Source organism: Salvelinus sp. IW2-2015, linkage group LG11 (genome assembly GCF_002910315.2).
Source record: "Salvelinus sp. IW2-2015 linkage group LG11, ASM291031v2, whole genome shotgun sequence".
Classification (NCBI taxonomy): domain Eukaryota; kingdom Metazoa; phylum Chordata; class Actinopteri; order Salmoniformes; family Salmonidae; genus Salvelinus; species Salvelinus sp. IW2-2015.
Genome location: NC_036851.1, coordinates 1139989 through 1166362, shown reverse-complemented (window position 1 = coordinate 1166362; position 26374 = coordinate 1139989). Strand labels below are relative to the sequence as shown.

The 26374-nt window shown below is 43.5% G+C and overlaps 1 protein-coding gene across 2 annotated transcripts in view; it reads left to right on the top strand.

Moving 5' to 3' along the window:
- The window catches only part of st3gal8 (ST3 beta-galactoside alpha-2,3-sialyltransferase 8), a 37080-nt gene extending 11867 nt beyond the window's left edge, over positions 1-25213 (top strand). The window contains exons 1-7 of one of the 2 annotated variants that reach the window (XM_023995791.2): positions 14493-14778; positions 14968-15868; positions 18134-18327; positions 18838-19017; positions 19972-20017; positions 20877-20996; positions 21113-25213. In XM_023995791.2, coding sequence (XP_023851559.1) covers positions 15557-15868; positions 18134-18327; positions 18838-19017; positions 19972-20017; positions 20877-20996; positions 21113-21283 — 1023 coding nt within the window. In that variant the 5' untranslated portion in view covers positions 14493-14778; positions 14968-15556 and the 3' untranslated portion in view covers positions 21284-25213. Of the gene's footprint in view, positions 1-14492; positions 14779-14967; positions 15869-18133; positions 18328-18837; positions 19018-19971; positions 20018-20876; positions 20997-21112 lie in introns of those variants that run through there. The other variant, XM_023995792.2, reaches the window with a different exon arrangement.
- Positions 25214-26374: the final 1161 nt, after the last annotated feature.

The window sequence follows — 26374 nt, the reverse complement described above, 5'->3', positions numbered from 1 at the left end:
CAAGAAAAAAATCCAGAAAATCACATTGTATGATTTTTGGTAATTAATTTGCATTTTATTGCATGACATAAGTATTTGATACATCAGAAAAGCAGAACTTAATATTTGGTACAGAAACTTTGTTTGCAATTACAGAGATCATACGTTTCCTGTAGTTCTTGACTAGGTTTGCACACACTGCAGCAGGGATTTTGGCCCACTCCTCCCTAACAGATCTTCTTCAGATCCTTCAGGTTTCGGGGCTGTCGCTGGGCATACGGACTTTCAGCTCCTCCAAAGATTTTCTATTGGGTTCAGGTCTGGAGACTGGCTAGGCCACTCCGGACCTTGAGATGCTTCTTACGGAGCCACTCCTTAGTTGCCATGGCTGTGTGCTTCGTGTCGTTGTCATGCTGGAAGACCCAGCCACGACCCATCTTCAATGCCTCTACGGGAAGGAGGTTGTTGGCCAAGATCTCGCGATACATGGCCCCCATCCATCCTCCCCTCATACGGTGCAGTCGTCCTGTCCCTTTGCAGAAAAGCATCCCCAGAATGATGTTTCCACCTCCATGCTTCACGGTTGGGATGGTGTTCTTGGGGTGGTACTCATACTTCTTCTTCCTACAAACACGGCGAGTGGAGTTAGACCAAAAAGCTCTATTTTTGTCTCATCAGACCACATGACCTTCTCCCATTCCTCCTCTGGATCATCCAGATGGTCATTGGCAAACTTCAGACAGGCCTGGACATGCACTGGCTTAAGCAGGGGGACCTTGCGTGCGCTGCAGGATTTTAATCCATGACGGCGTAGTGTGTTACTATGGTTTCTTTGAGACTGTGGTCCCAGCTCTCTTCAGGTCATTGACCAGGTCCTGCGTGTAGTTCTGGGCTGATCCCTCACCTTCCTCATGATCATTGATGCCCACGAGGTGAAATCTTGCATGGAGCCCCAGACCGAGGGTGATTGACCGTCATCTTGAACTTCTTCCATTTTCTAATAATTGCGCCAACAGTTGTTTCCTTCTCACCAAGCTGCTTGCCTATTGTCCTGTAGCCCATCCCAGCCTTGTGCAGGTCTACAATTTTATCCCTTGATGTCCTTACAAAATTAAAAAAAAAAACAAGCTTCTTGGTCCTTAAAAATCATACAATGTGATTTTCTGGATTTTTGTTTTAGATTCCGTCTCTCACAGTTGAAGTGTACCTATGATAAAAATTACAGACCTCTACATGCTTTGTAAGTAGGAAAACCTGCAAAATCGGCAGTGTATCAAATACTTGTTCTCCCCACTGTACTTCCCTCTTCACAGGGGGCCAGGCAGAGTTGCTGTTTATCCCCTTTCCAATTTGATATGGCTATTGAGCCTCTTGCTGTTGCCCTGCGGGCGGAGGAGAGGATTGAGGGAAGACTAAGGGACGACATAACTCACAAGGTGTCTTTATATGCAGACAATCTTCTTTTATATGTTTCTAACCCTGTGGAGTCTATACCCTATCTCTTGGACATGCTGTAAGGTCTTGGGACACTCTCTGGTTATAAGTTAAACCTGAAAAAAAAAAAGGCAAAGGATAGTGAGACACAGGTTTTATCTTGGACACATGAAACGTAGGATGGATACGGAGGGTGCGGGGCAACAGAAGGTGAACAGCAGAGGGGCTAAGGATTTTAGAGATGGGGAACAGGCCGATGAAACGGGGAAAGTTTACGGGGCTCCACCCGGAGGAGCAGGTCCCGAGTGGAGAGCCATATCATCTGCCCGAGCCGATAGAGGGGAGCAGAGGTCCGGTGGCGATCTGCTTGTCGCCGATACCTGGATGTGGTCTTCAAAAGAGAGGCCCGGGCTCTCTTCCAGGTATGGTGACAGCGGCAGATGAACATTTGGGCAGAGGGTATGCTGACTTCTTCCTCTTGCTAGGGGAAGAGCGGGGGGGCTGATATTCCAAGGAACACTCGAGAGACCAGTGGCCGAGCAGGGAAGGGTGTTGCGGGCGCATTCCACCCACATGAGTTGCTGGCTCCAGGTGGTGGGGTTGGGGGAGACGAGGCAACGAAGGGCCGTCTCCAGGTCCTGATTGGCTCGCTCCAACTGGCCATTAGATTGGGGGTGGAAACCAGAGAACAGGCTGGCCGACAACTCAATGAGGGTGCAGAACACCTTCCAGAACTGGTACAAGAACTGGGGACCCCGATCGGAGACCATGTCGACCGGAAGTCCATAGAAGACATGCTGCACCATGAGCTGAACCGTCTCCTTGGCTGAGGGTAACTTGGGAAGGGGAACAAAATGGCCGGCTTTAGAAAACCTATCCACCACCGTCAGGATAGTACTGTCTGACAGGGGAAGCCCAGTAACAAAGTCCAGGGATATATGGGACCAGGGGCAGTGAGGAATAGGGAGTGGTTGGAGAAGGCCAGTCGGAGCTTGCCACAGAGTCTTATTTTGTGCACATACCGTGCAGGCAGTGACGAATGCGCAAACATCCGGCACCATGGAAGTCCGACGGGAGAATGGATAAGAGGTCAGTCTGGAGGAATGTGTGTCCAGGACCGGGAATGGACAGAGTCTGGGACAAACATCCGGTTTCTGGCTGGGAACACTGCTCCTTACGGACTGCAGCCGCTAGACAGGAGGTAGGGAGGATGGTCTCGGGGTCAGACAGAGTAGCAGCGGGTCACTACAACCATGAGTGTGTCCGGTTTCACGTTCTTGGACCCTGGGCGGTAGGAGATAGTGAAATTGAACCGGGTGAATAACAGGGCCCAACGAGCCTGCCTAGAGTTGAGGCACTTGGCGGTGCAGAGATATTCTAGGTTCTTATGGTCAGTTCACACTAAGAATGGGTGTTCCGCCCCTTCCAACCAGTGCCTCCACTCCTCCAACGCCATCTTGACGGCGAGGAGTTCTCAATTTCCCACATCATAGTTCTCCTCAACAGGGGTAAGACGATGGGAGAGGAAAGCACAGGGGTGCAGCTTTTGGTCCTGGGCAGAATGCTGGGACAGGACGGCCCCCACTCCGACATCCGAGGCGTCGACCTCCACCACAAACTGACGGGTCTGGATGGACCAAGATGGGGGCTGAAGTGAATCGACGTTTGAGGTCCGAGAATGCCTGGTCAGCTGCTGGCGACCATGTGAAGGGAACCTTGCGAGTGGTGAGTGCTGAGAGGGGGGAGGCCAGGATGCTGTAACCCCAGATGAAGCGGCGGTAGAAGTTAGCAAACCCCAGGAAATGTTGCAGCTGCACTCTGGATGTGGGTTGAGGCCAATCCACCACCGATCTCACCTTGTTTGGATTCATCTGTATATGTCCATGCAGTGACAACGTATCCAAGTAAGGAGATAGTGGAGCGATGGAACTCACACTTCTCCGCTTTAACGAAAAGCTTGTTCCCTAGGAGACGATGAAGGACTTGTTGGAAGTGTTCTTGAGCTGACCGGGAAATTACCAGGATGTTGTCGAGGTACACAAACGCGAACCGGTTCAGCATGTCCCGGAGCACATCGTTGACCAGGGCCTGGAACACAGCAGGAGCGTTGGTCAGCCCGAATGGCATAACTCAGTACTCATAGTGCCCGCTAGCCATGTTAAAGGCAGTCTTCCACTCATCTCCTTCCTGTATCCGAACCAGATGGTAGGCGTTCCGAAGGTCCCACTTGGAGAAGATGGTCGCTCCCTGAAGTGGTTCGAAAGCCGAGGAGATGATGGGTAGAGGGTAATGTTTTTTGACCTTGATGTCATTAAGGCCCTTATAGTCGATACACTGGCACAGGGTTTGGTCCTTCTTCTCCACAAAGGACCCTGCGCCGACAGGGGAGGCCAATGTGCGAATACTCCCTGCAACAAGTTAGTTCTCAATGTAGTCCCCCATAGCCTTGGTCTCCGGCCCTGACAGGGAGTAAAGCCGCCCCCGAGGGGTGTAATGCCCAGGAGTAGGTCAATTGCGCAGTCATAGGGTCGATGCAGAGGGAGAGAAGTAGCACGGGCCTTGAAGACCTCCCGGAGGTCCAGATACTCCGCGGGAATGGTGGAGAGGTCCAAGGCTTCTCTCAAGCCTGCAGGGAGACGTCCCGGAGCAGGCTGGGCCGACTTGAGACAATGAGAATGGCAGAACGGGGTCCAACCCATGATAACACCAGTAGCCCAGTCGATCAGGGAATTGTTTTTCTGGAGCCATGAATATCCCAAAACCATGGGTACATGGGGAGATTCGATGAGCAGGAACTGCATACACTCACTGTGATTCCTTGATACTCGTAGGTTGATAGGAATCGTATTGCTGGTGACTCGGCCAATAGAGCGCCCATCCTGCACTCTGACATTCATGGGAATGGAGAGGGGCTGAGTGGTGATACCAAGCTCCGACACCCAGGTAGCATCGATAAAGCTTTCATCGGCCTCAGAGTCAATGAACACCTGAACAGTTGAAACTGGATTTTAAAGAGTTGACTGACTCTCTGCTAAACACTAACAAAAGACCCATCATATCTGTCCCTCTGCCATCTCTGAATCGCAGCATTGAATGCTTTAGCAGGATTCTTTCTCTTCACAAGTGGCTACGTGATTATCAATGGGCATAACTTTTGTTGACAATTTTGATACCTTTTGGGGAAAAAACACGTTTAATAAGGAGGATGGGATCCACCCAAATCATTTGGGATCCTGGATCCTTTCACAGCACAATAAGGCTGCATTGAGACAATTACTTATCAATGACTCAAGCCCAGCTCAGCTTATCCCTACCATTGTGATGCAGAGTTGTCATAATGCTTCAGCAATTGTACATTACACCAGGGGTGTCAGTTGACACAATATAAGTAACCTAATTCATGTCCCTATTAACTGCCTTGAATGCCTCTACTGATCCTACAGCTATTGTATGCAGTAATCATGTGCCTATGAACCAGATGTATACTGTTAGCACTAAGCCGGTGTGCCCTAGGAGTAAGTCCACTGTGAGCAGCTCACTCTCCACTAACATAAAGAACATGACCACATCCACTGCTGCTAAGCTTCCCAGTAAAAGCAATGAAAGCAAGCATCCCGGAAGAAAAGTGCTCAAAATAGCCCACGTTAATATATTTAGCTTAAGAAACAAGGTTCATGAACTAGTCTAAAGAAGGCCAGGTTTATTGCTTCTTTATTTTATTTTAATTTAATTTTACCTTTATTTAACTAGGCAAGTGCTAACATAAAATAAAATATCCCTTTAATCATCACAACAGTTTTCAGCTGTGCTAACATAATTGCAAAAGGGTTTTCTAATGATCAATTAGCTTTTAAAATTATAAATTTGGATTAGCACAATGTGCCATTGGAATACAGGAGTGATGGTTGCTGATAATGGGCCTATGTAGATATTCCATTAATCTACCGTTTCCTGCTACAATAGTCATTTACAACATTAACAATGTCTAGACTGTATTTCTGATCAATTTGATGTTATTTTAATGGACAAAAAATGTGCTTTTCTTTCAAAAACATGGAAATAAGTCACCCAAAACTTTTGAACGGTAGTGTATGAAATGAGTAAAGCAGTATGTACACATTATTCACGTGACTGGTGTTCCATTATTAAAGTGACCAGTGATTCCATGTCTATGTACATAGGGCAGCAGCCTCTAAGGTGCAGGGTTGAGTTAACCGGGTGGTAGCCGGCTAGTGATGGCTATTTAACAGTCTAATTTAACAGTCTAATGGCCTTGAGATAGAATAGTAGTACAGTGTTGTACAGTGCCTTCAGAAAGTGACTTTCTACACATTTTCTTGTGTTACAGCCTAAATTTAAAATTGATTACATTTAGATTTTTGGTCACTGGCCTGCACACAATACCCCATAATGTCAAAGAGCCCCTTTGTTATAGCAAGCCTAAATAAGTGTAGGAGTAAAAATGTGCTTAACAAGTCACGTAATAAGTTGCATGTGTTTAACATTATTTTTTCACGACTGCCTCATCTCTGTACCCCACAAATACAATTATCTTTAAGGTCCCTCAGTCGAGTAGTGAATTTCAAACACAGATTCAACCACAAAGACCAGAGAGGTTTTCCAATGCTTTGCAAAGAATGGCACCTGTTGCTAGATGGGTTAAAAAAAAAGCAGACATTGAATATCCCTTTGAGCATGGTGAAGTTGTCACACCCTGATCTATTTTACCTGTCCTTGTGCTTGTCTCCACCCCCCTCCAGGTGTCGCCCATCTTCCCCACTTATCCCCTGGGTATTTATACCTGTGTTTTCTGTCTGTCTGTGCCAGTTCATCTTGTTTGCCAAGTCAACCAGCATTTTCCTCTCAGCTCCTGTTTTTCCCAGTCTCTCTTTTTCTCATCCTCCTGGTTTTGACCCTTGCCTGTCCTGACTCTGAGCCCTCCTGCCTGACCACTCTGCCTGCCCCTGACCTTGAGCCTGCCTGCCGCCCTGTACCGTTTTGGACTCTGCTCTGGCTATGAACTCTTTCCTGTCCCCGACCTGCATTTTGTCTGTCCCTTGGATTATAATAAATACCAGAGCTCAAACCATCTGCCTCCTGTGTCTGCATATGGGTCTCGCCTTGTGTCGTGATAGAAGTTATCAATTGCACTTTGGATGGTGTAACAATAGATCCCGTCACTACAAAGATACAGGCATCCCTCCTAACTCAGTTGCCAGAGAGAAATTAAACCGCTCAGGGATTTCACCATAAGGCCAATGGTGACTTTAAAACAGTTACAGATTGTTATGGCTGTGATAGGAGAAAGCTAAGGCTGGATCAACAACATTGTAGTTACTCCACAATACTAACCTAAATGACAGAGTGAAAAGAAGGAAGCCTGTACATAATACAAATATTCCAAAACATGCATCATGTTTGCAACAAGGCACTAAAATAAAACTGCGACAAAAAAATTGGCAAAGAATTCACTTTTTGTCCTGAATTCAAAATGTTATGTTTGGGGCAAATCCAATACAACACATTATTGTGTACCACTTTCCATATTTTCAAGCATAGTGGTGGCTGCATCATGTTATGAGTATGCTTGTAATCGTTAAGGATTGGGGAGTTTTTCTGAATAAAAAAGACACAGAATGGAGCTAAGCATAGGCAAAGTCCTAGAGGAAAACCTGGTTCAGTCTGCTTTCCACCAAACACTAGAGATTAAATCCCCTTTCAGGAGGAGAAAAACCTAAAACACAAGGCCAAATCTACACTGGAGTTGCTTACCAAGAAGACGGTGAACGTTCCGAGTTATAGTTATGACTTACAGTGCTGTGAAAAAGTATTTGCCCCCTTTCTGATTTTCTCTATTTTTGCATATTTTTGATACTGATCTTCAACCAAAACCTATTAGAGAAAGGGAAACTAAGTAAAAAAAATATAAAAAWAAAAAAAMAWWTTTAATTACGCAATACCAAAATTCCCCTGTTTTAAAAAGTAATTTACATAATGGGAAAAACCTTATACCCACGATCAAACATGGAGGTGGTATTGTGGGGGTTTGGTGATGATTTGGTACCTCAGGACCTGGACGAATTGCCTTGAGGCCTCTAAAAACTTATTCGGGATCGGTGTCCCTTCCATGGAACGGTTGAGCTAACGTAAGCTAATGCAATTAGCATGAGGTTGTAAGTAACAAGAAAATATCGCAGGATATAGACATATCTGATATTGGCAGAGCGCTTAAATTCTTGTTCATCTAACGGCACTGTCCAATATACAAATCAAATCAAATCAAAGTTTATTTGTCATGTGCGCTGAATACAACAGTGAAATGCTTACTTACAGGCTCGAACCAATAGTGCAAAAAATGTATTAGGTAAGAAAATAAATAAAAACCACGGTAAAAAGATAGTGAAAAATAACAGTAGCGAGGCTATATACAGTAGCGAGGCTATAAAAGTATTGAGGCTACATAGGTTAGTCAGGCTAATTGAGGTAGTATGTACATGAATGTATAGTTAAAGTGACTATGCATAAATGATAAACAGAGAGTAGCAGCAGCGTAAAAAAGGGGGCACACAATGCAAATAGTCCGGGTAGCCATGTGATTACCTGTTCAGGAGTCTTATGGCTTGTGGGTAAAAACTGTTGAAGCCTTTTTGTCCTAGACTTGGCACTCCGGTAGCGATTGCAATGCGGTACTAGAGAGAACAGTCTCTGACTGGGGTGGCTGTGGTCTTTGACCATTTTTAGGGCCTTCCTCTGAACACCGCCTGGTGTAGAGGTCCTGGATGGCAGGCAGTTTAGCCCCAGTGTACTGGGCCGTACGCACTACCCTCTGTAGTGCCTTGGGGTCGAAGGCCGAGCAATTGCCATACCAGGCAGTGATGTAACCAGTCAGGATGCTCTCTATGTTGCAGCTGTAGAACCTTTTGAGGATCTGAGGACCCATGCTAAATCTTTTTAGTTTCCTGAGCGGGTACAGGCTTTGTCGTGCCCTTTTCACAACCGTCTTAGTGTGTTTGGACCATTCTAGTTTGTTGGTGATGTGGACACCAAGTAACTTGAAGCTCTCAACCTGCTCCACTACAGCCCTGTCGATGAGAATGGGGGCGTGCTCAGTCCTCCTTTTCCTGGTGTCCACAATCATCTCCTTAGTCTTGGTTACGTTGAGGGATAGGTTGTTATTCTGGCACCACCCGGCCAGGTTTCTGACCTCCTCCCTATAGGCTGTCTCATCGTTGTCGGTGATCAGGCCTACCACTGTTGTGTTGTCTGCAAACTTAATGATGGTGTTGGAGTCGTGCCTGGCCATGCAGTCGTGGGTGAACAGGGAGTACAGGAGGGGACTGAGCACGCACCCCTGGGGAGCTCCAGTGTTGAGGATCAGCGTGGCAGATGTGTTGCTACCTACCCTCACCACCTGGGGGCGGCCATTCAGGAAGTCCAGGATCCAGTTGCAGAGGGAGGTGTTTAGTCTCAGTGATGAGCTTTGAGGGTGCTATGGTGTTGAACTCTGAGCTGTAGTCAATGAATAGCATTCTCACATAGGTGTTCCTTTTGTCCAGGTGGGAAAGGGCATTGTGGAGTGCAATATAGATTGCATCATCTGTGGATCTGTTTGGGTGGTATGCAAATTGGAGTGGGTCTAGGGTTTCTGGGATAATGGTGTTGATGGGAGCCATTACCAGCCTTTCAAAGCACTTCATGGCTACAGATGTGAGTGCTACGGGTCTGTARTCTTTTAGGCAGGTTGCCGTCGTGTTCTTGGGTACAGGGACTATGGTGGTCTGCTTGAAACATGTTGGTATTACAGACTCAATCAGGGACATGTTGAAAATGTCAGTGAAGACACCTGCCAGTTGTTCAACACATGCCCGGAGCACAGGTCCTGGTAATCCGTCTGGCCCCGCAGCCTTGTGTATGTTGACCTTTTTAAAAGTCTTACTCACGTCGGCTATGGAGAGCGTGATCACACAGTCGTTCAGAACAGCTGATGCTCTCATGCATGCCTCAGTGTTGATTGCCTCGAAGCGAGCATAGAAGGGATTTAGCTCATCTTGTAGGCTTGTGTCACTGGGCAGCTCGTGGCTGTGCTTCCCTTTGTAGTCTGTAATAGTTTGCAAGCCCTGCCACATCAGACGAGCATCGTAGCCGGTGTTGTATGATTAAATCTTAGCCCTGTATTGACGCTTTGCCTTTTTGATGGTTTGTCGCAGGGCGTAGCAGGATTTCTTATGCTTCCGGGTTAGAGTCCCGCACCTTGAAAGTGGCAGCTCTTCCCTTTAGCTCAGTGTGAATGTTGCCTGTAATCCATGGCTTCTGGTTGGGGTATGTACGTACAGTCACTGTGGGGACGACGTCCTCGATGCACTTATTGATAAAGCCAGTGACTGATGTGATGTACTCCTCAATGCCATCTGAAGAACCCAGGAACATGTTCCAGTCTGTGATAGCGAAACAGTCCTGTAGTTTAGCATCTGCTTCATCTGACCACTTTTTTATAGACCGAGTGATTGGTGCTTCCTGCTATAATTTTTGCTTGTAAGCAAGAATAAGGAGGATGGAGTTTTGGTCGGATTTACCAAATGGAGGGCGAGGGAGATCTTTGTACGCGTCTGTGTGTGGAGTACAGGTTATCTGGAATTGTTTTCCCTCTGGTTGCACATTTAACCTGTTGATAGAAATTTGGTAGAACTGATTTAAGTTTCCCTGCATTAAGGTCTCTGGCCACTAGGAGCACCGCCTCTGGGTGAGTGGTTTTCTGTTTGCTTATTTCCTTATACAGCTGACTGAGTGCGGTCTTAGTGCCATCATCTGTCTGTGGTGGTAAATAAACAGCCACGAAAAGTATAGCTGAAAACTCTCTAGGCAAGTAGTGGCCTGCAATTTATCACAATATACTCTACTTCAGGTGAGCAAAATTAGAGACTTCCTTAGATTTCATGCACCAGCTGTTGTTTACAAATATGCACAGACCCCCCCCCCCCTCATCTTACCGGAGTGTGCTGTTCTATGTTGCTGGTGCAGCCTATATCCCCCTATATCGTGATCGTACCTCGTCTAATTTGTTGTCCAATGATTGCACATTGACGAGTAATTTTGACGGTAACAGCTTTCCCACTCGCCTCCTGCGGGTCCTCACGAGGCATCCCGTTCTGTGTCCTCTATACCTGCGTCTTCTCTTCTTGCAAATAACGGGGATGTTGGCCCTGTCGGGTGTTTGGAGAATGTCCTGTGCTTCCTGCTTGTTGAAGATTTTGTTTTTGTCTAATACGAGGTGAGTGATCGCTGTCCTGATATCCAGAAGCTCTTTTTTGCCATAAGATACGGTTGCAGAAACATTATGTACAAAATAACGCGAAAAAAAAACACATAGCACAATTGGTTGGGCGCCCGTAAAACTGCTGCCATTTCTTCCAGTGCCATTTTAAGTACCTATTACAGTGAAAGAATACCATGCTATTGTTTGAGGAGAGTGCACAATTTTGAACATGAAAAGTTATTAGTAAACAAATTATGCACATTTGGGCAGTCTTGAACAGAAATGCAATGGTTCATTTGATCAGTCTAAAACTTTGCAGATACACTGAATCCATCTAGTGGCCAAAATCTAAATTGCACCTGGGCTATAATAATACATTATGGCCTTTCACTTGCATGACAAAGATGATGGTACAAAAAAATACAAAATAACAGTTGGTTTTTTCTTTGTATTATCTTTTACCAGATCTAATGTGTTATATTCTACTACATTCCTTTCACATTACCATAAACTTCGAAGTGTTTCCTTTCAAATGGTACCAAGAATATGCATAGCCTTGCTTCAGGGCCTGAGCTACAGGCAGTTCGATTTGTGTATGTCATTTTAGGCAAAAAAATGTAATAAAATKTGGCTAATCCTTAATACTTCTATTAAGGATTAGCCACATTTTATTACATTTTTTTGCCTAACCATGAATTCTGATCTGTATCAGAAAATTCTACAGGAGAATGTCAGGTCATCCATGTGTGAGCTGAAGCTGAAGCGCAGATGGGTAATGCAGCAAGACAATGATCCAAAACACACAATCAAGTCTACATGAAAATGGTTAAAATGCAACACATTTTACGTTTTGGAATGGCCGAGTCAAAGTCCAGACCTAATCCCACTTTAGATGTTGTATTTTTGTATTTATTATGGATCCCCAAGGCAGCAGCTATTCTTCCTGGGGTCTAGCAGATTTAAGACAGGTATACAATTTTAAAACCATTACAATACATTCATTACAGAATTCACAAAACACACTAAGTGTGTGCCCTCAGGCCCATACTCCACTACCACATATCTACAATACAAAATCCATGTGTACTTGTGTGTATAGTGCACATGTTATCGTGTGTGTGTACATGTGTCTATGTTTGTGTTACTTCACAGTCCCCGATGTTCCATAAGGTGTATTTTTACCTGCTTTTTAAATATGATTCTACTGCTTTGCATCAGTTACATAATGTAGAATAGAGTTCCATGTAGTCATGGCAAGGGGCCTTAACAGCTACCCTGGGGAATTCCTGATTCTACCTGGATTATATTTGAGAGGCTTCCATTAAAGAACACCCTCTGTGTTCTGTTAGACATATAACTCTTTAACCACATTATAGCAGGCGGTGTAAAGCCATAACACATCAGTTATTCCAGCAGAAGACTATGATCGATAATGTCAAAAGCTGCATTGAAGTCTAACAAGCCCCCACAATCATTTTATCATACATTTCTCTCAGACAATCTTCAGTCATTTGTGTAAGTGCTGTGCTTGTTGAGTGTCCTTTTCTATATGCGTGTTGAAAGTCTGTTGTCAATTTGTTTACTGTGAAATAGCATTGTATCTTGTCAAACACAGTTTTTTCCCAGAAGTTTGCTAAGGGTTGGTAACAGGCTGATTGGTCGGCTATTTGAGCCAGTAAAGGGGACTTTACTATTCTTGGGTAGCAGAATGACTTTAGCTTCCCTCCAGGCCTGGGGGCACACACTTTCTAGTAGGCTTAAATTGAAGATGTGGCAAATAGGAGCGGCAATATCGTCCACTATTATCCTCAGTAATTTTCCATCCAGATTGTCAGACCCCGGTGGCTTGTCATTGTTGATAGACAACAATAATGTTGTGGCAGGACTTGAAACAAGCAGTCATGCTTGAAAACCCACAAATGCCACTGAGTTAAAGCAGTTCTGCATGCAAGAGTGGGCCAAAATTCCTCCAGAGCGATGTGAGAGACTGACCAACAACTTTATTTATTTTATTTTATTTAACCTTTATTTAACTAGGCAAGTCAGTTAAGAACAAATTCTCATTTACAATGACGGACTACCAAAAGGCAGAAGGCCTCCTGCGGGGATGGGGGCCTGAGATTAAAATAAATCAATCAATAAATACATATAAATATAGGACAAAACACACATCACAGCAAGAGAGACATCACAACACTACATAAAGAGAGACCTAAGACAACAACATAGCAAGGCAGCAACACATGACAACACAGCATGGTATCAACACAACATAGTAGCAACACAACATGGTAGCAGCACAAAAGATGGTACAAACATTATTGGGCACAGACAACAGCACAAAGGGCAAGAAGGTAGAGACAACAATACATCACACAAAGCAGCCACAACTGTCAATAAGAGTGTCCATGATTGAGTCTTTGAATGAAGAGATTGAGATAAAACTGTGCAGTTTGAGTGTTTGTTGCAGCTCAATTCAGTCGCTAGCTGCAGCGAACTGAAATGAGGAGCGACCCAGGGATGTGGAAGTATTTGGTTGYAGTCATTGCAGCTAAAGGTGGGACTACCACTTAAGTGTAAGCAGGCAATTACATTTTCACACATGGTAATTGAGTGCTGCATAACTTTGTTAATTAAATAAATAAAATAATTATATATTTTTTTTGTTATTTGTTAACTCAGGTTCCCCATATCTAATATTAGGTTTTGGTTGAAGATTTGATAACATTCAGTATAAAAATATGCCCAAAATTAGATACAATCAGGAGGGGGCAAATACTTTTCCACAGCACTTTAAATCTACTTTCAAATCTATGGCATGACCTGAAAATGAGCTTTAAGAACTTTGCAAAGACCAATGGGCTAATGTTTTGCACAGTCCAGGAGTAGAAACTCCTACAGGCTTACCTAGAAAGACTCAATGCTGTAATCACTGCCAAAAGTGCTTCTACAAAGTATTGACCCATTATATGGGGTATTGTGTGCAGAAACATTTAACCATTTTGAATTCAGGATGTAACACAACAAAGTGTGGAGTAAGTCACAAGTTATGAATACTTTCTGAAGGCACTGTAGCTACTCCTTTTAAGCATATGTATACATGCCTTGGCACCTACAAAGCAGACTCTGCTGTGATGCCCTATGTGGGTGTTCTCTCTCTTGCCCTGCCATTTTAATTCAGGATTCCCTGGCTTCATTTGATTGAATAATGAATGTGAAGTGTCTGGGCCTTGGCCTGTCGGTTGGGCCTGGGTCTTTTGTTGCGCTGGTCTGAGGATAAGATGCAGGGATGTTTGTTCTGCACCAGGACCAGAGAGGCAGACAGACAAGCAGGCAGGGATACACCGATATGATCTCGTTCTCATCTAACAGAACTCTTCCACTCCATCAGCTGACGATCAGCTGATGCCTGGGAATTCTCCCTCCACCCCCTCCTCTCTCGGGATCCTTTATCCACTGTGGCTTCTGGGAGTCTCTGTTGCTAGCAGGATCCCAGTGAGGGAAGTCAGCAGGCTGGCTTATTCAATGCAAGTGATTTCAATGCAAGTGATTCTGCATCTCTGGTGTCACTGAGTCTGGCCCCAAAGGGGGGGGGGGGGGGGTATTGGATGGTATGTTTGACATCCCTCAATTTGAAAGCCTCGCTCAATGGTCTCTCGACACAGGCGATGTGTGTCTATGTGTGTTTATGCAGGCACTGTATCTATGGGAGATGCATTAATGCAGAGCCAGCGTGTGACTTTATTTATAAACTTGTGTATTGCAGAGTGGACGCTCATGCTCAGTTGTGTGCCTCTACGAGAGGCAACAGTTGTTTTGGCTTTCCACTCCTGCGATGGTAGTGTTATGCTCTGAGAACTCAAGGTGAAGAAAAAAGGCTGCACGTTATCAGTTCTGCAGGATTTCCTCTTTCTGCACACACAGGAAGAGCGGTGCTAACGAAGGAAATTTCACAGCCAATAGGGTAACTCTGTTACATTTGTGCAAGCTTTGTTATCGATCGTGCTGATAAAAAGTGGAGTTAGTACTGAGCGCATATATTCAGTGCAAATACTGTAAATAGCAGATGGCCATCCACACAGTATCATTTTGATGGATGTTTTCAAGATACGGTATGTATTTAGCCCTACATTGATGGGCAGTTTATCAAAAGCTGCCGTTGACTGTTCAGTATGTGGCTCTTGGAGTATTGATTTCTCTCCCCATCTCCTATTTGTTACGTAAGCAGCTTGGTTGATGTTGATTTTGTTTTCTGAATCGTTGCATTGATGCTGATATCTCTGTGTGTTTGTGTATTCTAGAAGCAGGAAGCTGTGCAGCGCATTCAGACCGGAGCTCTGGAGAGAAACATGGAGGTTTTACCAATGAGAGGCCTTCTTAGGCTTGGGTAGGGAATTTGGAAACCGAAGGCTATATATTTTCCTTCCTCTTTTATATTTCCTCGCCGATTGCCTTGAGCAGAGCAAGGCAGTCTCCCTCGTAAGCGGCAGACAACATTTTTTGGGTCGAATTGTTTCATGGGACTTATTCTCCTCGATCAAACTAGGACACATCAGGCCAGAGTCACAATCCAGCTAACACCGTCTTTCCTTTATAAACTCAGGTATCAACCAATTCTTCTGCATGTTTGTGTTACCTGTGATTTTAAGAAGTGTGCCATTTCTCTGGCTGGAACAGCAGGAAGATAGAACATCAGAAAGTAGTTGCTGAATGTTTCTGGTTCTTACCTTTGAATCCAGAATCACTAAGTATATAAGCCAAGACAATAACACTGGACTGCCTAAGTTGGGTTCCACCACTGAAACTCCTGGTGCCGACGCCTATCACTGGACTGCCTTTTCCCCAGGGCACTGACTGTACACCACTCGACCTACCTCATAACGTCCAGTCATGCTCTTCAAGAGGAAGTTGTGCTTGTTTTCTCTGGTTGGTGGGATTCTCTTTGTCATGATCACCATTCAGAAGAACAACATCCTGTCTATGACTTTGACGGAGACCCATGCCATCTCCAGGACTGTGCCAGGCACCGCTGTTAACCGAACACGGGCAACACCCAGTCCAGACAGGATATGCGGGTGCCAGTCCTGCATAGCGGACATGAAGGTTTCTGCGTGGTTCGCTCAGCACTATGACCCCCAGCAACAGCCCTTCCTCACAGACGGAGACAACAACATGGACCCCCTGGCCCTGAAGTGGTGGCTGGTAAGACCATTACTATTGATGAGAGGGGCCAAAGACTGTGACCATGTATGTGGCCAAATACTGTCAGCTTATTGTTAAAGGTGTAGGACCATACAGCAAAAATTCTGTATATTGTAACAAAAATTACAGAGAGAAATCTCTGACACTTTCCCAAATAATATGTCTGTCCATTATTAGAAGTACATCAGTACAATGTAATACATTTCTACTTGGTAATAATAGTAATAATGTAGTATTACATTGTATTACTATATATCCTGTTCACTATCGTTCAATAATAAGTCATTTGAAAAGAAGTCAAGGTACAGTGCCTTGTGAAAGTCTACAAACCCCTTGCACAGTCGACATTTCGTTGCCTTAAACGGGAAAACATGTTTTTAGAACTTTTAGCAATTATGTAATTTACAAGAATATTCACACCCTTGAGTCAATACATGTTAGAGTAACCTTTGGCTGTGATTACAGCTGTGAGTCTTCCTGGGTAAGTCTAAGAGCTTTGCACACCAAGATTGTACAATATTTGCACATTATTCATGAAGTTGGTTGTTGATCATCGCTAAACAGCCATTTTCAAGCCTTTCCATAGATTTTCACGCTGACTTATGTCAAAACTGTAACTACGCCACTCAGGAACATTCAATGTCGTCTTGGTAAGCAACTCCAGTGTATAATTGACCCTGTGTTTTGGGTTATTGTCCTGCCGAAATGTGAATTTGTCTACCAGTGTCTGTTGGAAAGCAAGCTGAACCAGGTTTCTTCCAGGATTTTGCCTGTGCTTAGCTTGATTCTGTTTCTTTTTATCCCCMAAAAAACTCCCTATTCCTTGCCGATGACAAGCATAACCATAACATTATGTAGCCACCACCATGTTTGAAGATATGAAGAGTGGTACTCAGTGATGTCTTGTGTTGGACTTGCCCCAACATAATGCTTTGTATTCACGACATAAAGTTAGTTTCTTAGCCACATTTTTTGCAGTTTTACTTTAGTGCCTTATTGGAAACAGGACACCTGTTTTGGAATATTTGTATTCTATACAGGCTTCATTCTTTTCACTCTGTCATTTAGGTTAGTGTTGCAGTGTAACAATGTTGTTTATCCATCCTCAGTTTTCTCCTATCACATCCATTAAACTGTGAAGTTTTTAATGTCACCTTTGGCCTTATGGTGAAATCCCTGAGCGGTTTCCTTCCTCTCTGGCAACTGAGATAGGAAGGACGTCTGTATCTTTGCAGTGACTGGGTGTATTGATGCACCATCCAAAGTGTAATTAATAACTTCACCATGCTCAAAGGGATATTCAATGTCTGCTTTTTACCCATCTACCAATAGGTGCCCTTCTTTGCGAAGCATTGGAAAACCTCCCTGGTCTTTGTGTTTGAAATTCACTGCTCAATTGTGGGTTACAGAGATGAGGTAGTCAATCAAAAATCATGTTAAACACTATTAATGCACACAGAGTGAGTCCATGCAACTTAGTATGTGACTTGTTAAGCAAATGTTTACTCCTGAACTTATTTAGGCCTACCATAACAAAGGGGTTGAATATGTATTGGCTCAAGACATTTTTTCTTTTCATTTGTATTATTAATTTGTAAAGATGTCTAAAACAACACTTTGACTTTATGGGGTATTGTCTGTAAGCCAATGGAAAATGGTGCTTCCACCAAGTATTTGAAAATGTGGAGTAGGTTGTGTAGATCTGTAGGAAAGAATATCAAATGTAATCCCTTTTTAGATGTAATTTTAAGGCAGCAAAATATAAAGACCATGCAAGGGGTGTGTAGACTTTCACTAGGCACTGTACATGGATCTGTAATGTGTGTATTCCCAGATATACTCGCCAATTATCATTTTATTCATATGAGGAATTTAGGGCTCTGTTTAATCTTTATCGCTGAAGCGTTAGTAATTCAACGGCAACTTCCAATCGAGTCGACATATGCAGCGTTTGCCATGAATGCAGTCGCCACGAATGCTGAATTTTTGAATTTCACTCACACACACACACACACACACACACACACACACACACACACACACACACACACACACACACACACACACACACACACACACACCACACACCACACACCACACACCACACACCACACACCACACACGATTTCCTGAGTACTGAATATTAAAAGGACTCTTGTATATTGCCCTGTTTTTGTTTGTTGGTAGCCAAAGGTGAGCACAGGCATTATCCCTGTGAGATATTGTTGTTCCACTTCTAAAGTGAGTTTTGAACATTCCTGTCAGGCTTTGCAGCGGTCCACCGATGAGCGTACAATATACGAGGTGATCCAGAAGATGTTCCAGGTCATCGCTCCCCCCGCCAGGAATGTCCAACCCAAACAAGCTCAATGCAGGAAGTGTGCAGTGGTGGGGAACTCAGGAAACCTGCTGGGCTCTCAATATGGCTCCTTGATAGACTCCCATAACAGAGTCATAAGGTATGGCCCAGAGAAAACATGACACAACGCAGACAACACAAACAATCAAACATTCAAAACAACCATTAACAGACATAACAACCACAATAGAAAATCCAAAGAATCATGCTTATCACACCAACATAGTCTAAAATGCGAGAGCAGGCATTACACAACCCCATCACTGCCATGATCCAAACAACCCACCGCTATTCACATTGGCAGGATTAGGCAATAGTGAGCCTGATGAACCGCAGTGACCAGGCTTCAGTTCCAGACACGCAACAACCAATTACCTCATCTCCTGAAACCAGTGAGGCATACCACATGAGCTCAATCAACACCATAATTAGTTAACTATTGGTTAAGTCAGGTGGTTGACTGACTGTCTGGAATGAATGAGTACAGTACACTACAGCGCAGTAGCTGCAGGGTTACCATGTTAAATCTAATACAGTGTCTGATTGTTATCTCGCACGCCATACATGACATGCCTGTGAACTGAAGCAATGTTCTCGCTTTGCTGTCAAGAATGAATAAAGCCACCACATCAGGGTTCGAGGCGGACGTGGGCAACAGAACGACACACCACTTCATGTACCCTGAGAGTGCAGTGGACATCGGCCCTGGGGTCCACCTCGTCCTGCTGCCCTTTAAACTCCGCGATCTACAGTGGGTAGCCAGTGCCCTGTCGACGGGAGAGATCAAAACGTAGGTCCACTCTACGCCAATTACAAGCTTTTTACTGTCACTCCCCAACATGAAGTAGGGGGATTTGTGCACTCAACTGACTACTGCATGGTATGCGTCTGACTGACTTAAACAGATGGCGTAGTTAATTGTTGACATTGTTGACCTTGATCTTGTCCTAGGGCTCTATTCAATCAGACCCGCTTAAGCCGACATCCACATAGCGGCGTCTGAGCTGTCATATCCACAAAGCTGACATTGCCTTTGGCTGCACTGAGTCGCACTAAGAGAAATCCCATGCAGTCTTGTTGACAAGTTCGATCACTGGAATGTGAGCTGTAATCTACACCTTGACTAGGCTGATATAAATCCTCATTATTTAGTTGAATGATTTTCTTTTTGAGTGCCATTATTTCTAAGTAGTCTACACTTTCTCATTCTGAACTTCTAACGTGAGTGGGATGGATGTGGCGTCGTGACAATGATCAAGAGCAGCTGCTCACCGATTTGACAGCTCCAACTTAGTCACACCTCCGCTACAGTATGTAGGTGTAGGCTATTTCCGGTTAGCACTTGAACTGATTGAATCTAGGCCCTAGTCTGTTTTTGAATGTTTTTAGTTTTTTACATTTTATTTCACCTTTATTTAACCAGGTAGGCTAGTTGAGAACAAGTTCTCATTTGCAACTGCGACCTGGCCAAGATGAAGCAAAGCAGTTCGACACGTACAACAACACAGAGTTACACATGGAATAAACAAACATACAGTCAATAATACAGTAGAAAAAATCTTATACAGTATGTGCAAATGAGGTATGTGACAGTTGTCTTTGTTGTGTAAATTTTTACTGTTCCGTTTTTATCGTGACAAATGTTTGGCATTGTAAATGAGAACTGGTTCTCAACTGACCCACCTGGTTAAATAAAGATAAAATAAAACTATCTTATTGTTGTTTTTGTTTCATGTTTCTTCAGGACATACATGAGGGTGAAAGATCGAGTACAGGCTGACAAGGATAAGGTAAGTCTTGTCTTTACTTGACATAATGTTGACTGCGGGGCCATACAGGTTGCAAAATAGTTGGAAAGAGTTTGTGATGTGCCAATACCATGACACATGGTTTATGAACTGATACACAAAATGACACTTGATTCAAAACTTAGCGTTATTCTATTTAAATTATTATACAAAATTCTGAAAACACGATTTATAATGTAAAATGTAAAATTTATAATCTATCTACAGAAATGTTATGTATATAAAAATCTCAAATAACTTGATTTTTGCAATGCAATTACTGTGAAAAATTAAATAAAAATGCCATTCATGTAAAATGTGTGTAGAATGTACTGTACATGTAACAAAAGAAAAAGCTGAAAAAAACACGTAACGACATCTAGGAGTAGTGGGTACAGAGTCAGGCGCAGAGGGTTTAGGACAATCGTAATTATTCCGGTGACAGAAAGAGTCACGCCTAAAACACCAGGCGCATACAAATGACCGGCCCAAAAACAGGACCCAAACAGTCCGGAGAAAATAAGAAAAATGCACATCCACAAAACGAACAGAGGAACAAGCCCGCACAAAAGCAGGCGGGCATAACCGGCTTAAATAGCCCTAACCAAAACCCAAACAAGAAACAGGTGTAACCAATAAGACAAAACTAACAGAAAAGGAAAAGGGGATCAGTGGCAGCTAGTAGACCGGTGACGACGACCGCCGAGCGCCGCCCGAACAGGAAGAGGAGGCACCTTCGGTGGGAGTCGTGACACATGTTTATTTTAATGTTACATTTTTTTATTGTCATGTTGGATAAAAACATTTAATTATTAATGCTTTTTGTGTGTTGCGTTACAGCTAATCACCCTCTCGTTTGCAGGTAATGGTGATGAATCCAGCATTCTTTAAGTACACCCACGACCGGTGGACAGAGCGCCATGGCAGATACCCATCCACGGGCATGCTGGCCATAATATTTGCCCTGCACATCTGCGATGAGGTGTGTATCCTTTGATATCAAGAGCCTTATCTTTAGTATGAGAAGCCTGGTTGAAAGTAAGCAGAATGCTAATAACACTAGTAATGCTAACGCTAAATATTTCTGTCCTTCTACAGGTGTCGGTATTTGGCTATGGAGCCGATCAACATGGGAACTGGCATCACTACTGGGAGGAAAACAAGTACGGCGGCGCGTTTAGGAAAACCGGAGTCCACCATGCTGATTTTGAGACGAAGGTTATCCAAAAGCTTGACACAGAGGGCAAAATTAAGCTGCACAGGAGATGAGAATGAGCGGTGGTGGTGTGTACAGGATGAAACCATTAGAGTGTAGTGGTCTGGTGGTCAGAGACAATCAAATATGTGCCCTGCTCTCTGAAACTAGTGCCTATGATCAACACAAACAACCAAAACCACAAACGGGAGTCCTCAAACCACAACAAAAACTTGAATCATGTACATTTTATTGTGTTACAGCCTCAGAGATCTACAGACAGTTGTGGGATCTTATATAGACAGATGTGTTTCTTTCTAAATCCTGAATTGGCCACAGGTTGACTTCAATCAAGTTGTACTGACATCTCAAGGATGATCAAAAGAAATTGGATGCACTGGATGCACCTGAGCTCAATTTGGAGTTTCATAGCAAAATGGTGTGAATACTTACAGTGCCTTCGGAAAGTATTCAGACCCCTTGACTTTTTCCACATTTTGTTACCGCCTTAATCAAAAATGTATATTAAAATAATTCCCTCATCAATTTACACACAATACCCCATCATGACAAAGCAAAAACTGTTTTTTAGACATTTTTGCAAATTTATAAAAAATATAAAGAATATTACATTTACATAAGTATTCAGACCCTTTACTCAGTATTTTGTTGAAGCACCTTTGGCAGCGATTACAGCATTGATTATTCTCGGGTATGATGCTACAAGCTTGGTACACCTATATTTGGGGAGTTTCTCCCATTCTTCTCTGCAGATCCTCTCAAGCTCTGTCTTGTTGGATGGGGAGCGTTGCTGCACAGCTATTTTATGGTCTATCTAGAGATGTTCGATCGGGATCAAGTCCGGGCTCTGGCTGGACCACTTAAGGACATTCAGAGACTTGAAGCCACTCCTGCATCTTCTTGGCTGTGTGCTTAGCCACTCCCCAGTCTGAGGTCCTGAGTGCTCTGGAGCATGTTTTCATCAAGGATCTCTCTGAACTTTGCTCTGTTCATCTTTACCTTGATCCTGACTACTCTCCCAGTCCCTGCCACTGAAAAATATCCCCACAGCATGCTTCCCCATAGGGATGGTGCCAGGTTTCCTCCAGATGTGGCGCTTGGCATTCAGGCCAAAGAGTTCAATCTTGGTTTAATCATACCAGAGAATCTTGTTTCTCATGGTCTGGGAGTCTTTAGGTGCCTTTTGACAAAATCCAAGTGGGCTGTCATATGCCTTTTACTGAGGAGCAAGTCCAGGCTCGGGCTGGGCCACTCAAGGACATTCAGAGACTTGTCCCAAAGCCACTCTTGCATTGTCTTGGCTGCGTGCTTAGTGTCCTTGTCCTGTTGGAAGGTGAACTTTTGCCCCAGTCTGAGGTCCTGGGCTCTCTGGAGCAGGTTTTCATCAAGGATCTCTCTGTACTTTGCGCTGTTCATCTTTGCTTCGATCTTGACTAGTCTTCCAGTCCCTGACACTGAAAAACATCCCCACATCATGATGCTGCCACCACCATGCTTCACTGTAGGGATAGTGCCAGGTTTCTTCCAGATGTGACGCTTGGCATTTAGGCTAAAGATTTCAATCTAGGTTTCATCAGATCAGAGAATCTTGTTTCTCATGGTCTGAGACTCGTTAGGTTCCTTTTGGCAAACTTCAAGTGGGCTGTCATATGCCTTAAACTGAGGAGTGGCTTCCATCTGGTCACTCTACCATAAAGGCCTGATTGGTGGAGTGCTGCAGAGATGGTTGTCCTTCTGGAAGGTTCTCCCATCTCCACAGAGGAACTCTAGAGCTCTGGCAGAGTGACCATCAGGTTCTTGGTCACCTCCCTGACCAAGGCCCTTCTCCCCCGATTGCTCAGTTTGGACAGGCGGCCAGCTCTAGGAAGAGTCTTGGTGCTTCCAAACATCTTCCATTTAAGAATGATGGTGGTCACTGTGTTCTTGTGGACCATCGATCCCGCAGCAATTTTTTTGTTACCCTTCCCCAGATCTGTGCCTTGACACACAATCCTGGCTTGTTTTTGCTCTGACATGCACTGTCAACTGCCAGACCTTTTATAGACAGGTGTGTGCCTTTTCCAAATCATGTCCAATCAATTGAATGTACCACAGGTGGACTCCAATCAAGTTGTAGAAACATCTCAAGGATGATCAATGGAAACAGGATGCACCTGAGCTCAATTTCGAGTCTCATAGCCAAGGGGCTGAAAACTTATGTAAATAAGGTATCTGTTTTTTTATGTTTAAGAAATGTGCACAAATATCCAAAAACCTGTTTTCACTTTGTCATTATGTTTTTTTGTTGTTGTTGTTGTTGAAATCAGGCTGTAACACAACACAATGTGGAATAAGTCACAGGGTATGAATACTTTCTGACGTCAGTAAAGTTCCTTCCCTGTTTTGTACATGTTGTCATGCTGCACTGAACTAGCCTTATGCTGAAGGAACCTTCAAGAACCTGAGAGCCTTTGAACGACGGGTTAAACCACAACCACAGAACAAGCATTAAGGACAAAAGCCCTGTGTTTGCTAGAGTGTAAAAACCATATATATATTTTTTCTTCTTTGTGAGGACATAAAAGGGCAATGTTTGAGTCAAATTAATTCAAGCATTTTCACTGCAATGGAACCATAAGGATGGATTTAATAAGGAGTTTTACAGTTGAATGTCTTTTTTGAGACAGTTTAGAGCTGCCATTAGTAGTCAATCTATACCATATTATTTTACAGCTTTCATAATCATTTTCTGTATTCCAGAGAAATGTACACATTTACAGTATGTTGCCCAGTATTAGGTTGACCTTCATTTGATCTAATAACATGCGCTTTAAACTATGGAAACGTCACTCATGTTGTATTCCAAAGAATACAAATCTTGAGCTGTCAAATCCACAAGCGGCTCCTGGCATTACATCTAAAGAGAACATTGCCATTTTTTTTTGCATGGAGTCACATGCATTCAGCCTGGGGGGGATTAACTTTAATATTGCAGATAGATTGTCTGCATCATTTCAATGCGTTGTTTATAAGTTCGAACACTGGAATGTTAGATGTAATCTACACCTCGAACAGTTTAACATGATTCTCCCCCGCACAGTTTAACATGATTCACCACGCACTCTACACACACGTACACATGGATTTTGTATTGTAGATATGTGGTAGTAGAGTATAGTCCTGAGAGAACACATTTAATGTGTTGTGAAAAGTGTTTTGAAATATAATGTAATGTAATATTTTAAGTTATACATAACTGCATTAATGTTGCTGGACCTCAGGAAGAGTACAAAATCCATGTGGATGTGTCTGTGAGGTGAATCATGTTAAACTGTTCCCACACCACAGTTAAAAGTGATCTCATTATTTGTCTACTGGTTTGCAGGTAGATTAGGTAAAGATAGCTATGTATGTGGTTGATTGCTGTTACAACTATTTCCGAGATGGACTTGTTATTTTGTATGCTCTGGAAATGAGTGGTTTGTTATTTTTTCGTAATTATAAAACGAGGATCCTTAATAAATACAAATACTAAAATACAAATGAATCATTTAAAAACAGTGTGGTATAATTCGATTTAAAATATTATTACTCTTGGACCATGGTGTGACCCCAAAGACTTGGACATGGAACACACATTCATACACACATCGAAATATATTAATACTAAACACTGACTTTAAATAAACCTTACGAAGCAAATGTGACATGAGCATACTGTACGTATTATTTTGAGTAGTTATCGTCCTTGTTGCTCAATGCACTTTCATACTTTACATTTTAATGTCCACATTGACCATTTGTAACCTAGTGTGAAAATGTACCTTATTTGTAATGCATTTGCATTTGAAATCCCAAATGTATGTGTGTGTCTGTGTGTGAGTGAAAGAAAGTTGAATTTGTGAGTACATATGGTTGGATTTTGTTTGTGTGTGTGATTGACTATAAATCAAGCTGTGGTGTTATTTTTGTTCATGTTTAATAAAAGCATAATTACCAATCAACACACCGCCTCCCTTTAATTCTGAAACATTCTTGCCCTGAAGGGTCAAAATCCTGGCAACCAAAAAGTATATTTCTCCAATGAAGGCAGTAGGATCTGCGCATTATTAACTGTGTCTTAGCAACAACCATTATTTGTTTGTACCTTTCCTCTTCAGCATGATTTTCCAGCAGCAACAAAGAGTGACAACCAATAGGAAAGGGCTAGATTCAATCCGTACGGCTAAAGATCCGTGTTATAGCGCTTTTGAAATTTAAGGTCATTTCCAATTGAGCTGACATATGCAGCATTTACCGTGAATGTGGTCTACGCGAACACAGGAACATCGCCTTTAAATTTCAATTGCGCTATAGAGTGGATCTCAAGTGCACATTACTGGGCAACCCGTCAGAGAGCATCGTTATGTTCCTTCAGATTCACACACATTGTTCAAAGGTAAACGACTCCGACAGATGAAAATGCACATAATTTACTTACTTAGTCCTATTCAATTATCACCGAAATTATCAAATTATCAATAAATAGCCTAATGCATGTCTGGATACTACTGAATGGATTTATTCCAGACACAGATTTATATTGTAATGACCTGGCTAGATCATAAATGAACAAATGTCCGGACAGAGGATTGTGTTTCCGAATTCCCGGTTTATTAACCAAACTCAACACAGGCTACTGTTTGGCCGTAGCCCACACCAAATAAACCAAGGAAAACAGTATCAAACAACGGTGACCCATCTCTTGTTAAGACCAGACGTAAAGAGAGAGAACAATGGCTAAGCATGGTCTTAAACTTGAAGTGCTCCACCCCCCTTCCAAACCCCCCCGCCGCTCCACCAACCACAAGGATGCCCCGAATCGGAACACTCCAGGCATTCCAGTGGTTGGCAGATAGCAGGTTGACTGGCATGTCGGACCCTGCGAACGCTGGGTACTGGTAAGTACAACACAACAAATGAACAGCATAACTCATAACACAAATCTGTCTGTGCTGGTCGCTACACAGCCCCCCCATAACAAAGTCAAAGTGCTTTGGGGATGTCATTGCCAGAGGGATGGATTGTGGGGTCCCTGGGGTTTGAGGAAAAGAGGACCCTCTGTATGGGGCTAACCTGTCCCAGTGCAGTGCCACCTTTCTCCCCCTGGGAGGAACCTGCACCCA